General features: G+C 38.1%; 1 protein-coding gene across 1 annotated transcript in view; it reads right to left on the minus strand.

Moving 5' to 3' along the window:
* The window catches only part of LOC131592079 (ubinuclein-2-like), a 52,004-nt gene that overhangs the window by 1,695 nt on the left and 33,600 nt on the right, over positions 1 to 16,709 (minus strand). Inside the window, exons 13-17 of the mRNA XM_058863355.1 lie at positions 16,002 to 16,044; positions 13,802 to 15,340; positions 10,967 to 11,050; positions 9,710 to 9,956; positions 8,894 to 8,983 (exon numbers count right to left, since the gene is read on the minus strand). Coding sequence (XP_058719338.1) covers positions 8,894 to 8,983; positions 9,710 to 9,956; positions 10,967 to 11,050; positions 13,802 to 15,340; positions 16,002 to 16,044 — 2,003 coding nt within the window. The remainder of the gene's footprint in view (positions 1 to 8,893; positions 8,984 to 9,709; positions 9,957 to 10,966; positions 11,051 to 13,801; positions 15,341 to 16,001; positions 16,045 to 16,709) is intronic.

Genomic DNA, 16,709 nt, shown 5'->3' on the forward strand with positions numbered 1-16,709 from the left:
AAAAAAACTCCTCCAACTTTTTTGTTCTGAGCTCCCCACTGAAAGGCAGCAAAGCAGTTTCTCCTTCATCGTCTGGGGAATCACAGCGAGTTAGGTAGAATTAAATTGGCTATATCCAAACTTGCTAAAACATATATATATTAAAAGTGACACCAAACAAAGGACATGGAGGCCAAACTGCTGTTGAGGGGATGATCCCCACTGCCATTAGCTGTGCAGGGCACTCTTCTTCACTGACCCTCTTTTATCAGGCAGGCCTAAAGGGACTTGTACCCACACTTGTTTTTTTTTTCCCCAATGAAGTATTCTGAACATAGAGATTTTGTATCATCAGAAGTTATCATCACAGATGCCCTTTTATTACAAACACCTGACCTTAAACTAGAGAATGGGAACTTTTTAAGGATTACTCATTAAATGCTTCTAACTCTCAGTAAAAGACTACAAGAGACAAACCACATTAACAAGGATACTAGTTTAACTGCTAAAATATAGCACTCCTCAGTAGACTTTTGGGGGGTAAAAAGCAGTAGTTAATTTTGTTGCTTTTTTTTTTAACAGTAGTCCAAAAATAAAATTTCTCCATCTACTTCCAGTACAGATCTTGATAACTATGCAAGAACATGGTACTAATTGCTACATGATGGAATCACCGGCAATAAAACACACACTACAGTTCTCATCTCTGAGCTAAATTGTTATTTGTAGTTACATACAACAAGACTAAAAGACCAGTGAGAAATACCTGGGGACTGTGATTTAGTTTTTATTTAGCTGGTAACTCCCCTTGTTTAGAAGCAACTTCATTTCAGTGAGAAATTAACTTAATTCACTTCTGATGCTGGAAAGAAACCTGGGATGTCTCATGAATTTCTTCCCAAATCCAATCTGTACATTAAAAAATATTTCTGCAGCTTCTTAATCCAATTGTGAGAGCTGAATATTCTAAAAAACTCTCAGACTAAAACCTGTCACAAGAAGTGATTTTAACTTCCCTCTCAAGCAACTTCATGACACTTGACACTACATGTTGCACCAGTGAAAGGGTTTCTTTTTTAAAATACAATTTTTTTTTCATCTTAGCAAAAAGTTCTGCACTACAGACATTCAAAAATACTCCATTTTCTTTGGGTAAAATTTCAATGTGTTAGGGGTAGCTGGGGAAAGGAATGCATGTAACACTGAAACACATAAATACTTATCTGCATAGTTGATATTAGTGACTATTAAACTAAGGCCTTATCTGGAAAAAGCTGAGAACACAAGAAAGTTTCTTCCCTCACTCTGGTGAAATCTGCTAGGTCTCATTGAAGCTCTGTCTGCCTCAGCAACTGCTCAGTTTGGCCTGTGATAGTGACATCTCCTGACTAGTTTTGGTGGATTCTCTCCCACTCTTTTTCTCTTGGTAATAGACAGTAGCAAATACGACTACTGATAAAATGCATCTGCACACATTGCTAGGAAGAAACAAAAAAATCCTTTTAGCATTGTGCATGACAGGAGCCAAACGTAATGTACACTGCTTGGCTGGGATTAGGTCACCATAACGAAAACCTTAGCAGCTAATGGTTATTGTTTAAGCAGGAGATGACAGCAATGGAAGAGACCGAAATACACTTCTAGATACAAAACATGATGGTAGTTGGGGTAGAACTACAGCTGTCAAAAATAGCTACAAAATACAGGCCTATATCCTTGACTACTGACAAGATTAGCACAGTTTTACTTAACAGTGTGCAAATACAGTTGCAGGGAATCTTTGTACTTCCCCAGTTTTGGGCCAGTTCCAGGCCAGGTTGATCTCTCAGCATAACTCACAGCAGCACCAGGGCTTTCTAGAGCCCCAAAAGGCTATTACAGCAGCAAGGGATCACTGCATCATAGAAAAAGGATGATGAAGCCTCACCAGAAGTTTCTATAAACAAAGCATTCCCCTACACAACAGTTATCTTTCCAGTGGCCTGGCAAGCATACTTCTGGCTGCTTATTTTGGCAGTGATTTCTTAAGCAGTAGACGGAGTTTACAACAGTTGCATTTGTTAAAGACTGCAACAGTCAGCCATCATCACCAGCTGTAGATTCCTCATCCCACAGATCAGCCTAGGATGAAGAGCATGTATGTTCAAAAGGAATTAAACAATGTAATTGGTGGATGTGGTAAACTTCACTGAAGTAACTTCACTGATGCACTTAAGACAGATTAAGAAGCCCCCTCAACTACCACTCCAACTAGCTGAGCTACCAGCACTGGTCCTATCTTTGACTGGCACCATACGATTGGTAGGAGAAATCCTATTATGGCCTAATTCACGTAACAGATTAACCCAAACATGCAATGACAAGCCAAGAACTGAGTTAGGTTATTCTCTGCCACAGGAACATATTTGGTACCGTATTTTCTGTTTTCCACACTGGTTCTCCACCCATGAAACACTCCTCGTTCCATTCCAACTCTGTAAAATAAATGCTTTCTTTTCATATTGCAACTCAAAAATTAGATCTTCCCTTGGGGAAGCAGATCACAGAACTAGAACAGTCTGGTGATGCATATGCATGTTACCTTAAGTTTAGCACTTGGTCCACAAGTGAATTGCTAATTTCAGGTATTCATGTTTATAATAATCATAAGTTAGATAGATCCTGGCACAAAGCTGTTAAAATCACTAGATCATCTATTGCAGATATCTAATTCTGTCTGAGAACAAGGAAACAAGCACAGATACTGTTACTGTTTATCTGCAGCTAAGAACACATGAACTTACTATAGTAAGAGAAGAAACCACTAATGAAATCTCAAATTGAGAAGTACAACTCGAAAAGTATGTCATGGTGAGTGACTTAGGCAGCATGTGAAGCATAGCTAGCTTTAAACTCAATTAGCAGCGGCACTCTTGGCAGGTTCTACTAAATTCCTTCTTACATAGGATGTATGGTGGAAAGCGACAACTTTGGTAAATATGAGAATCCTTGCAGTAACTGGTATCAAACAGATGTGACCAGCTGCACATAAGATTCTCATAGTTAATCTCAATTCAAATATGTTGGAAGCTGCTATTTTAACTTTATTTAACCCCCAGCTCCTTGGGCTGTCAGCCACACATCTCTGCCTCAGACTCGGTCATTGTGTGAAGCAGTCCAGTAATTGATAAGGTTGCCAAACAGGGCCCATAATGTTTTACTCATGACCTAATTATGAAACAAATTCAAAACCTTCAGAGAAAAATGCAAGAAGTTTCATTCCCATTAGCCACTTCCTTTCTCTCATGCACCTTTATGCACACTCATGCACACACTCTTTTATTGTACTGCCATCTTTGCACAAACGTTCAACCTTGAAGTAGCATTTAACAGAGCCAGGAGAATGGAGAAGGATGAACAGCTTTCAGGAATATTGCTTGTGTGTGTGTGCACGTGTGTGCGTGTGAGAGAGAATGCACAAGCACACAGAACCAATGCCACAGTACAGCAGCTATGAAGTTACACATATTATACACACTTGGTTTTGTTTTTTTTTTTACAAAAGGGAAAAAAAATAGTGTAACAGCATAAAGCCATCTTGGCAAGCTTAAGATTTTCCACCAAAATGCTTCCCAGCACTTCAGGATCTCTGAGAAAAGTTTAAAGAGGGTAGGGAAACAAAATTAAAAAAAAAAAAAGGCACTTAAAAAAAGGACAAAGGCCTGAATCAAGTAAGTCATGAAAGGTAACAGCCATTTCACCAGAGCTTGGACCAATCAAAGTCTACCAACCTTTTTTAAAATTTCTATAAAATTAAAATTGCATAAAGTGTTAATTAATCCATTGTTTACCTAATGCTTTAACCTTCTGGTTTCATTTTATGAAAAAAAAACAAACAAAACCAAAACAAGTAACAAGCCCAAACAAAAAAACAAGTGTCCCTTTAATGATTTTTCCCCCCAGTTCAGCAAAAGATGAAAGTTAGGTATGGGAGGAAGCCTTCCACAGTTTGGCTTGCCTGTAGGTTTTTCCTGCAATGCCATCTTCAAAAAAATCCAGAACAAAAGCAGAAGAGGGACCACTGTGCTTTCACCAATTCACTCAAAAACAAACAAATAAAAAAATTAAACCAAAAAAACCCATCAACCCAAACACCCGAATGATTCTAATCCAACTGTGGGCAAAAGCTAATCAAAAGAAAACAAAAAAAATCTGTAAACTAGATTAAAAATCTTCTAATAAATACAGCCAAAAGTTCATTTTACGAATGTAGCAGCAAATGTGATAAAGTTAGTTGGAGTCCAGCGTGACTCCCAGAGGGTTACTGGTTCGCACAACTGATGGCAGCTTGGGAGAGTTGCAGAGTTCTTTGTTTTCATGTCCTCAAGTGTCTTGCACCAAGTGGAGAAGGAGTGTGGAGGAAGGGTCAGGTGATGGGACTGCAGGAAGGAACAGGCTTTTAGCACCTGTTCCACCCCTAAATCCGTGCATCAGACAACTTTGATCTTATTGAAACACAAAGCAGAACCCAAGTAATTAAAAGTTACTTCTGATTAGCAGAAAACAGATGTGAAACCCACAGCATCCGCACTTGTGACTCAGTTGATCAGCATTTAGACATGTTTCTCAAATCAACAGAGAAGGCTGGACAAAGTGACTTAGGCCATTTGTGTCTTGGAATGGGAGAACACTGCAGTTATAGTCCAAGGTATCAGGAAACTCTGCAGCCTGTTTTTCATTTAGCCTGCCTTCTTTCTTTGCAAGAGTCTCTAATGATGTAAAATAGCTACCATGGTTTTTGGGACTTTGGATCACGTAGCAGGGAATACTACCCAGACAGTTTCAACATCTAAAACCTATGTTTGAAGTTATTGCTTGCATTTGTTTGGGGCTTTCAGAGAGCTTGACACATTAGCTCATATACAGTCCCCAAACCAAGTTCAGCCCTGCTGCCTGGAAAAGACAGCTTTGCTTGGCTTTCTTATTGCTTGTGAATACTGAGGGTTTATTTAGTATGTACAACTACAGTTTATTTATTAACAAAGGCCCTTAAAAAGTAGTAAAAACCTGGGCAGGGGGTGAGGCGGAGGGGAAATGTCTTCAGAAGAGCTGCTGTGCAGAAAGTAGTAAAACATTAACCTAATTTTGCATTTGAATGTTGCAGTAATCTTCCCCATCCTGTCTATGCTACCTGCAAAGGTCTCTAGGAACCACCTTTTTATTTCCTTTGATTTGGCCTTGCTAGGTTTAACCAGGGAGAATAGAAAACAGCAAGTAAAGGATCCCCCACCCCCAATGTGGTTCATTCAAATTCACTCAGGAGAGTAATAACTAACAGGAGTGTGATGACTGAAAACAGTTACCTGCTGCGGGGGGGGGGGGGGGGGGGGGGAGGGTTGTTTGAACTGATGTCACAAACAATGTATGGTCATCTTTATTTTCATCATCCTAGTATCTATTTCCACAATAAGTATTAGTTTACTTGTTTCCCAAGACTGAGAAGCTCAATAGGACACAGAGGCAGGACTATTCCTACCCTCAAGATTTAGAGAGAATACTCTTCAACTGAAGATGAAGCATACTTCCAGGAAGAAAGGAATATTGAAAGGGAATTTGTGCTGTAGTTATAAAGGACTCCAAGTCTCCCAGTCTAAAATTTCAGTAAGTATGAAGACAAAAGATGACAATTTGAATGGGATGCCTTGATGAGGAAAACACAGAAGAGGTAGAACTCTCTTAGGACAGGGTCCTTTAAATATATTGCTGCCCAATGGCTTACTGCTGCAACTCCCTTAGCTACATGCATCATTAAAGTTCTCAGGTTTGACACAGTTCAGACAATTAACATCCTGCCAGAACTGTTAGGCCTCAAAAAACAAAAGTTGGCTTCCTTCAACCCTTCCTGAAAAAAAGAAAAAAATATCAGATGAAGCTTGCACTCTAAATAGCTTATGGTATTTTGACAGAATTCGTGCAGTATTAATGCCAGGGTCTCCATAGCTGTATGTGTTTCAACTCTAAACCAGGATGGAGATGCAAGCTTATCTGATCAACACACCATATACAAAACATTAGCGCCAGCTAAAAAGCATTTAATTGGCAGATGCTGTGGAGTGAAACTTATGAACTAATGGATCTTAAACCAATCTGTCTTTCACAGAAGTGTTGTGCAAAAACATTTATTGCTGAGCTCAACCCAACATTTTTATACTAAATACACAATATATATTATTTTAAATTTATGCATATATATTTATATAAAATTAAAATGAGCTCTAAATAGAAAAGAAATTGTTGCCTGATCTAAGAAAAATAAATCACATGTAAAAGAAACCTGCAAGCTCTAAGTTATCTAGCAAAAAACATTGAAGATTCATTATTCAGGGGTCAAAGTCTCTCTAAAAGGTGTGAGATAACCAGTAGTGTCTGGTTCAATCTCAAGTCAAACTACCAGAAAAACTATTTACTAAGAATTTCAGCATCTCTGGTCAAAGGAATGTTTCAGGGTTGAAGGAGAAGGGCATCATACTGGTTTATTTGCTCCTTTTCTTTATGACTTACTTAGTCATAAATAATTTTATATTTCTGCCATTCTCACCTTTTATCCGACAGCACAAGCAACTCAACACCAAAGTTCTGTCCTAGTGTCAAAAGTGCAACATGTGCCGGATGCTTCCTAATCTTACATGTGAACTGGTTGATGTATTGCTATCAAAGAAAAAAAAAACCAAAACAACAAAGCCAGCTCTGCAGTCTTGCGCTACCATGTAAAAAGAGTTCAGGTCAAACTCCCCAGGCCAGCAGGGGCTGGAAATGCTGGAGACAACCCATTCAGCCCCCAGAAGAGAAGGCACCTCTGGTCGCTTTTGAACGACTCTTCTTTGGCTAATGCCTGAAGCAGTATTAATTTGACTCTGGAATAGGTCACAATCAGCTTTCTTTAACTAGCAAATCAATATAATGCATGGCTTCTGGGAGGAGTAAGATAAAAGATGAAGCCTGAGAATGAGAAAAGAACTGGTTGTGGTTTATGAAAGACATGAATAGAGTATCTTTTCAGTAGCAAATAAGCACAAGATAAAAAGTTTAACAAAAGGAAATACTGAAACATTAGTGTGATTTAAAAATGTGGGAAAGAAATGCTAGTCTGACCAATAAAATATGGGTTTCTTTTCATGTGAATGAATTTTCATCCCCTTCCTCCCTTAAATAAGAACTTTTGTACTTAAAAAAATCCTGAAAATTAATCAAAACAAATAGTCTGTGTCTCACATATTGATGTACCAGGAGATCTGTTTTTGAAGACAATTCTCTATTGAGACTGCATACATCTGTAGGCTCCCTAAAGCCAAACAGCCTTCTAAAGCTGGATGAATGCCCATTATCGGAAACTGCTTTTGTCTAAAGGTTTAATTATAATGCAAAGTATCCCAGCACCATCTCTATTCTACATAACCTTTGGTCCACAACCGTATAGTACACTCAGGACCTACACATAATTTTACACTGGGCACTTTGGGCACTAAGGATGAATCCACCTTACGCAATGAATGGAGAAACCTATTCTAGCTCCTTTCACCATTTCCACTTTTCATTGGACTTCACCCAGAAACAAAATGTTGGTGCTGCTGTGGGTTTGACGATCAATTTCTTTTAAGAGCCAATCAGAGCAGATAAAAAAGGTTGTTTCTTTAGGCAATATCAAACTGTGACCAGTCTGCATGACCAGGAGGACCAGTCCTCCTTTTCCTTCTCTCTTTGATCAAGTATTGTTTTATTTTTCTTCTTCCTCTCACCACAGTGCTTAGGATCAGAATATGTAAACATTGACAGAAACAGCAGCCCTGTGACAATAAGCACTTTCCCAACTGGGCAGATTCTGTCAGCCAACCAGAACTGCTTCAGCTCCCTTGCTTGTCCAGAAGTCACTGGTTTTTCCGCTGTAACTTAGTGTCCCCTTTACTTTGGCCTCCATCTGTAGTTGAGAGACAGAAACAAAAGGGAAGAACAAAAGCATGAGTGAACTTTTGTTTTTGTAACTTACAGTAGGAGAGATGGGAATTTGGCAGCTTCAGCTTTAGCATCACCAAAAAGTATATTGTTTTTACTGGGTGGAAGACTTTGCATCTTCTCTGTAGTTCATTTATTAGAAATAGTGTTGTTGAAACCTGATGTATCAAGCTTCATACCAAAACACTGCCCAATTTTTTTGGTACTGAGAACTCTCAAATGAAGAATGCCCTCCAAGCCGCTGCCACCTTTCCCATTCCTTCTCCTGGCCTCCAGAAAGCACACTATGAGTGACAAAGGTGTACACACTAAACTGTGTATTCTAAAGCTTTCTGAAAATTTTCCTGCTCTAAGTCTTACAAACAGAAAAATAAAATCTACTGCTTCAAGTTTCTCTTTTCAATCAAAATATGCAACCCCTATCAAGCATAAAATTCCCAAGGAAAGCAGATATTCCATTAAGAAACCATCCCATCATTCACATGTGAATATACTCTTAGAAGAAACATGAAAAAAGCTTTTAGCTTGAAGGTCAGTTCTTCCTTCAGAGGGGAAATGAAAATTTTTAGTGGAAAAACTTTATGTGCCTATAAACAATCATGTTAGTGTCCAGCAAGTACTATTCCTTTTTTCCCCACCAGCTGAATTTGTACACTTCAGTTTCTAGAATTGCTGCAGTTAAGTATTGGAATTTTTGAAATTTTTTTGTTCCTGACATTGAAGAAAAGTAGAGGAAAAAAAAATCATTCAGGTTCCAATAATATTGCTACAATAAAGTTCTGCCAGCTGCTCCCAAAGTTTGTCTCTATGTTATGTCTTCTCTAAACTAAGCACTGGTTTTATACATTATATTTCAGTCTAAGGCAGAAATCTGACTTTTAAGTTAAGTTAAAAGTAAGTAATAAGAAATATATCATATCTTTACCTGTGTATGCTTGCTGCAAGTGAGCAGGCAGAGGTGAGTGAGACAGCGTTGCTGCATGCTGAGCACCTGGCTGTAAACCCTTCAGTAAGTCTGGGGGGGGAAATAAGGAGAACAAAGATAAAAAAATAAATCTTAAGGAGAAAGGCAGTTTCCGTGAAATGAGTTTTTGTAGTGTAGCTGTAGTAGCAGGCTTATCTCCAAAATAAAGAATAAATACCTAATAGCATTCTGATGGCTGGAATAAGTCGACAGAGACAAACCTATTCAAATACAGTTAGTCAAAAGTTAGAGCAAGGAACATGCCTTACTACTGGGATGCAATTCTTCATATCATTTTGTTTGGAAGAAAAACCAATATTTTACATGGCTTAAGAATGTAAATACCTTCTTTATAAGCAATCATAAAAAGTAAATGCCATCTTGGTTGATAATTCTTCATAAGAGAGCTGTTTGATATCTGAGATTATTGAGTTATGGCTACTTTTAGGAATCACCATATTAAGCCTCTTATTTCAACTCTGACATTTGAAGACTTTTTTCTAAAACTAAGGTATTAGAAGTTAACCCAAAAAAAGTACATTCAAAACTAAACATATACTGTGACTATAACAATGAAGTTAAGCTTATCAAAGGTGATTTATATCACTTAGGTAATTATGTAAAGAAAGTTTTTATCCGTGAAGGAATGCCATTTACAGTCCTGTAGGGATTTTCATGAACCAAATCTGAGTGTCTCAGGACTTTATTGCTTCCCTACTCAATTTCCATTTTAAGGACACATCTTTCCTTATAGCACAGTGCCATAATTCCACTCACTCTGAGTTAGGTTGTGGTGGAAAGCCGCTGAGGTAGATCCCGAGGTGGTTGTCGCTCCAGCTGTGTCTGTCCCAAAGCCAAGCAGCTCCAAGGGAAACTGGAAGGGCACAGTCACAGGAACAAGGCCACCCAGCATCCCAAAAGGAGTTAATGGTGCAGACGTCACGTTCTGACTGGTTACAGACAGGGGTGATGCCATGAGAGTCAGAGGTGAGGCATTAGCCAGTAACGATGCTCCTGCTGTTGACTATGCAACAAAAAAAAAAAGAAAAAAAAGAGCGGTACTTCAAGATTTTTAAATATTTTAATTGTATTCTTCAAGGGTATAAAAATCAACTATTCCTTGTTAAGTGTTGCTCTGTTGAGAAGTATATTCAACTATTAATGAATATCCACTTATCCACCTAGGAAGCCTTCCCAGTGTTCATTTGCTAAGCAAGCACAGTTATATTGCAGATTCAGACATAAGAGTATGCTTCATCTATCATGTTTTTCTCATTAGCCTTACAGGTAATTTCCTTGATCTCCTTTCTAATTATGCACTGGTCTACAGTCACAATGTAATGCAATATCCTCTATTAGATTAATAATATGAAATTATCCAATGTAGAGCTGAAGTTCTTTAGAAGTACAGTATTACACCTCCCCCCTTTCCAAATCTGGGTCTTAACATTATTTCTAAAGAGGCTGCAGAGAAACAATGAATTCTGAAAATTAAGATTCATATGTAAGGATCCCCAAACTTAAGAAGTCAGGTTAGCAAAATGCATGCATACACACATACATACGTATGTAGAGGTGTGCTTGTTAATGTTAGAGGAAAAGGAAAAAAGCAAAGGAAAATAATCTCTTCACTCTAAATGTCAAAATTAAGTTAAATTCACTGCAGTTTTAAAATTAAAATGCAAGATTAGTCAGAACATTTTAGCTACAACAGCTCCCAAATCGCATTAACTCCTGTAACATTATATCAGCTCATTATTAACACTTTCTTTCACTACATATACAGTAATTTCATATGCTAATGGTAAGTTCTCTAATTATCTACTACAAAACAGTTAGTATAGAAATCACTTTGAACCAGACTCAACTCAGATATTGCAGTTATTTGAATTAAAAAGACTCAGACAGAATAGGATTTCAAATCTGTGCATTTTTACAAGCCTCCAACTAAACCCAAGACTTAAAATTATTTTAATAAACACATGAGCTTAAAATGAAAATGACATTTCACTGAATTCTGTAGTAACAACTTACAGGAAAAGCAAAGTGATGAAATCTCCTAGCATGGATAAAGTTTTTATTACCAGTTTTGGTCTTAAGATGTTCCGATGAAAGCAGCTAAAGAAAGGACAGTTGCTTATGAAATGAAATGAAAATGAATGAAAAGTATCATAATACTATTAATCTCTTGTGCCTTTAAAAGTACTAATTTCATAATAAGCTTATGTATAAAAAAATGACAACTGTTCATTGCTTATGTAATCTAGTAAAGGGCAAAAAAATAAAAGCCATACAGTAATGTTTTGCAACTGTGAATTTGTAAAATGCCTGAAAACAGAAACTTTGTAAAGTGCTCTGCCAAGATCTTGCTTGCTTACTCAAAAAGGAGGAGAGTACAGTGAAGAAAAGAGCCACAGATCATGCCCTAAAGGAACTGCAGTTCACATGTTTCTATTTCACTCTTGTACATGAGTTCTTAAAAGAACTGGTCATGTAGATCTGAGTCATTCAGATCCTTAGAAGTCTAAGCCAGCTTCTGCTCGAGTACTAATGGTAGGTAGATCTTTTTAAGGGAATTACACATGTACTCTTTGGCTTTGTGTCCTTAAGATGTAACTTTCTGTGAGGATTCAGCAGGTATAAACTTGTATTCTGGTAGATAATTGTGTCAATCAGAAGTGGAAAGGAGGGAAACAATTCTTGGAAGCTTCCTAGTTAAGAAAACCTTTATTATCACATTAAATAATCTAGTTTCATCTTTAATGTAAGTAGACCAGAATATTAAAATAAGCAATGCAGGTACCATTCTCATCTTCTAATAACATCTCAAATAGGAATTAAATCCCTAAGGCTTTAAAGGAAAGGAGTTTCAGTCTTATGTGAAGTTTTAAGAGGAGTAACTAAGTTCTTAGTACATTGTACCTAACAACTAGTCTGGAACTGATGTCAGTTCAGCAGCCTTTAGACCTTTATAGCTAAATAAAAACCTCTGTGATCACAAATCTCTTCCCCTTTAGAGTACTTGAACTGGGAGGTAATTAAATTCTAATCTTTCTCTGAATGTACTCCACTGACTAAGCTTCACAGTGCACAGCAGCAACAGCCTTATTCCATGGTTTATCTTCTTTGATTTCTTTCATAGTGTTCTTCTGAACCGTTTTTAGGTTATCAAGGTAATTTCTGAAGTGTCAAAAAAACCCATATGGAAGGTCTCAATAATTATTTTAGTGATATCATATGCCACTCAGTACTTCTAGCTGATTTACCCCTTTCTATATATCAACACACCTTATTTTGCTGTATTATAGTATGGACTCATGTTGCTTGATTATTCACCACACACCCCACACTTGAGTGCTCTTCAGAAGAACTGTGGCCAAAACGTATTTCATTACTCAGGTGATCAGTGTTTCTAACAAAAAAATTACATGCCTTCAACTACAGGTACAGAATTCATCTCATCATCCAACACAACACTGCTTATTTCCCTTCTCCATCATCTTTAAGCACTACCACACCCATTTCACATTTTGTTCTACATCATAGCCATTGCATCCACTGGATTCTGCTGACTGCACCAGGAAGAAATAACTCTCTTCCCAGTCCATTCATTGTAGCCCCTTTTGTCTCCTCCAGGCACGTTCCAGAGTACTCAAACTGCACTGTACTTGGTTCAGCTCTTCTCCAGATGTTATGTGGCATGGCTATAATGTGGTACCTCAGTGGCCTGTACACAGCATACAGGTTGTGGATTTTTTTCTCCATTCAAAGCACCAGAATAAGTGAATGCTTTGTCAGAGCCTGACAGACTTTTATTACTGACTGTTTCAGTACAGTAGGATGAAAGACCATAGAAGTGTTTTGTAAAAATCATCTTCCTCCTGTTATTCAGCTGCATTAGGAAGAATTTGATGGCCAACTAAAAGATTATAAAATATTGCCAGAATTTGAGTATACATCACTCCCATGCAACAGCAATGTACGCTGTTCAGAATAATACAAAATTTTTCATTTGCTGTACACCAAATGTAATTTACAGCAATACTGCTTTTCTTAAGTATTGATGACTTCAGCATAGAGAACACTAGAGATAGAAAAGCATCAAATCATCTCAGTAATTAAGCATTCCCAGTAAGAAGAACACAAGCTGGGAAAGCAAGTTGTCTTCTGGGTAAATAATAGGTTTATATGTTTTAGAACAACAGCATTTTCAAAATATTTGTCTTGTTTGATTTGTCTTATCTCTAGTGTTAGTATAAGCTTTTATTTTCTAGGGTATTTATATATTAACGGGGTGTCTCATTCAGTTCGACTATATCCTACAGAACAAAACACATAGTCACAAATACAAAAGCAAAGCCCTTGCAAGTGTTAATTACAATTACAAGTCTTGAATTACAGTCAACCACATGCAACTGAACTCTAGTTTTGCAGTTAATCATGAAGCCTGACAACAAACATATGAAGACACCTTTTACATGACCACCATCATTACAAATATGTCAATATGAGAGAATTCACAAATCAAATAATAAAAGTAAATACTACATCCACTGAGAATATGGTCATACAAAGCTTACCTTTTCTAGTGCTGTTAAAAGAAAAAAAGTGAATTCTTTTCCACGGTATAGACCAACAAACAGTTTACAGTGAGGATTTGTTCCACACTGATCCTTGCATTCCACATCAGCTGGAAATACACATTCTTTAGTGTGAAATAGTTTCATCAGTATCAGCATAATGCTTAAAAAAGTAAAAAATTAAATTTATGACATTTACAAATCAAGATAAAATATAGTAAGAATGTTTACACAATAAGTGTGATAAACATTTATGTAAGGCTCAAATGTAAACTCGTTAGATGCGTACCTGCACACTGGCTGCTACAACTGGAGACCCTGAGGCAGAAGATGGTCTGTGTGGAGTTGACAACTGTTTAGTAGCACCCTGTGTTCCACTTCCTGCTCCCCCAGACAGACTAGTCCTACTAGCTCCACTTGAGTTAAGGTTACTGCCTCTGCTGGCAGGTACATTCATTCCAACTCCACCCAGATTATTTTTACCAACAGTTCCAGAAGGAGAAGAGTTGGGCAATTTTGAAGAAGCCTGAGGGTTTTTTGCAGGCTGAAGGCCTGAGGTGCGATTAGAAGACAGCAAATTCACTGTGGGAGACTGCCTGCTGATATTTACACCACTGGTCTGTTTATGAAGGGGGTTGTTGCTGGAGTGACTACTCTGGGAAACTAGTGCACTTGAACTGGAAGAACTGGGTGTTGTTGCAGGCCTGGGGGATGAGGTGGACTTAGATGAAAATTTAGGTGATGCATTTGGCTTGGGTGTCACAGAGGGCTTAGATGAAGTGGGCTTGGGAGAGGCAGCAGGTTTGGGAGAGGCAGCCATGGAGAAGGGAGGCTTGAAACCCTGGGAAGAAACTTGTGACACCATAGCCTTGGCTAAATAGTTACTAGAGGTAGAGGTGCTGGATGTTGTCCGAGAAACCAGTGGGTGAGACACTTGAGAGCCACTTCCGGATGAGGGATTAGACAAAGGCAGGCGATACACTACAGACTTATCTTGAGCCTTGATGACTGGTGATGAGCAAGAGAGTTTAGGATTACTACTCAATTTCACCACAGGATTGGTCTGTGATTTACTAATAGTTGCTTGTAAGGGAGATACATATTTCTGTTGTACAGCTGAATGCTGGTGCACCTTTGTCACTTGTGATGTTGAGGAAGTACCACCTTGAGCCTCAGCAGACGATACCAAGATATTAGCATCCTTGGTTCTTTGAGAGGAGGTGGAAATAGCTGCTTGAGTCTTAGAGGAAGAAACATGAGTCTGAGAAGAGGAGGAAGCAGCTTGGATCTGACTTGACCTCTGTAGTCCTTGTTGAAGTAGTTTGGCTGGCAAAGGCTCTAAGGAAACCTTGGGATTTTGAATTGAAGATCCAGCAATAAGGCCTGAAGAGATACCAGTGTGAACTAAGTCCTGGGGTTTCTTTGGTACTGGCCCTGTGTGACCAGCAATAAGACTTGATGAATGGGATGTTTGAGTGGTCTCTACTTTCTTTGAAGTTGCCAGAGGCAACTTACTCATAATGCTTGCTAGTTTCTCTTCCCTCAGCCCAGGGCGAGGTCTGGATGTTGGTGTGTCTATGGTGGACCCAAGAGGTGATCCCTTGGCACCATTATTGATAACTGCCAGAGCATCAGAAACAGAATCCAGTGAGGGTGGGTGGAAAGAGAGGTCCTCATCCAGTGAGTCATCCAAGCAGATCGTCTCTGGAGCTGCTGTGCAACTAGAGCTGGCTGGGGTGCACACAGCTGCACTGGAACTCAGTACAGTAGCACAACTTGAATTGACTGAAGACATACAAGTTTTCTGTTCTTTTTTTGGACTGGAGTCCTGAAAATGAAGGGATAGGAAACATGAGGTTTAGCAGTCTTTCTGAAATTGATTTAAGGTCATGTTAGCGTAATACTTTTATTCAGTAAATTCAGACAAACCAAAGATCTACTGTTGAAATTCTCATATTAAGATCCTTGTGATATCTAGGTGCTGGAGCCCTGCGTGCTAATTCAGTATTTGGGTTTAAAAATCTAGCACTGCTGCTCCACTTAACCAGAGTGGTTAACTTAACCATATGGTGAAGAACAATCAATAACTGTGCAGAATAGGGTAGCTAATCTGATCACTTAGTAAAATTGCTACTGAATTAAGACAACACCTGATCACATCAAATGAGGACCTCTATACTATGGTGTCCTTCCAACCACACTGTTTTCCGGTGTTGCCCAATTTAACACAAACTGGAAACACACAAAGCACACATCTAAAAATGTGAAACATGACTGGAACTAGCACCTCTTCATAGTCAATTTTCAATAGACTAATACAGCAGTATTTTGTGCATCATTCTTGGAAATAATGCACCACCAAGTCAATAAGCATTGCTGGACAGAACCCTTCTGCAAGAATTTTTCAGGATCAGAGGCAGAACCAGCTTATATCAAATGGTAACATTGGACCATTAAGTGTGTATTCAGATATCTTAATAGGCTTTTACCTTCACTTTGGGTTTAGGGGCCAGAATCACCTTCTTCTTTGCCCTAAAACAGAAGGGATAAATGTGAATCAGAAGATCAAAAAAAACACAAGGAATTTTCATTTTAAGTGTTACCCTAATTATATTCCAATAAATTAGAATAATGACTACAGGAGTCCAGCTTTAATAATAAAACATCCTTGAAATGAAAAGTTGTTTGAAATATAGAGGAAAAGAAAAATAGCACACTATCAATTAATTTTCTGGCCATCTATCTCTATGCAAATTAATCTCAAAATCAACTGAATTTATGATATGACCTGACATATAGATCAGGATATATCTAGAGATCTGGTTTTATTTTTCTGATTTAGAGGAACTTCAAAATATCAATTAATTTCAGCCTCTTAATATTATGAGTTTGTCTACTTAGCAAAGCTTTGTCTACACTGAAGTCTTCTAGAATAGTAATATAATTTCACTTTTTACATAGGTATTTTTGTCCCTGAGGAGGATGCTTCCTATTCTCATTTATTTCAAGCCAGATAAAAACAGTTGTTTGTTCCCCCCACAAAAGTGGTTTGTTGCTCATCAACTGTTAGAACAGTTTGTTTGTTGCAAGAAGTATTTTAGGAAACTGACAGATTTTCTTCTGCAATGTACACAAACTGCAGTTATGCAAGTAAGGACAGCATTAAGGATTGTTAGTTATCGGCTTCAACTTAAGAG

This window comes from Poecile atricapillus, chromosome W (genome assembly GCF_030490865.1).
Source record: "Poecile atricapillus isolate bPoeAtr1 chromosome W, bPoeAtr1.hap1, whole genome shotgun sequence".
NCBI classification, from domain to species: Eukaryota; Metazoa; Chordata; class Aves; order Passeriformes; family Paridae; genus Poecile; species Poecile atricapillus.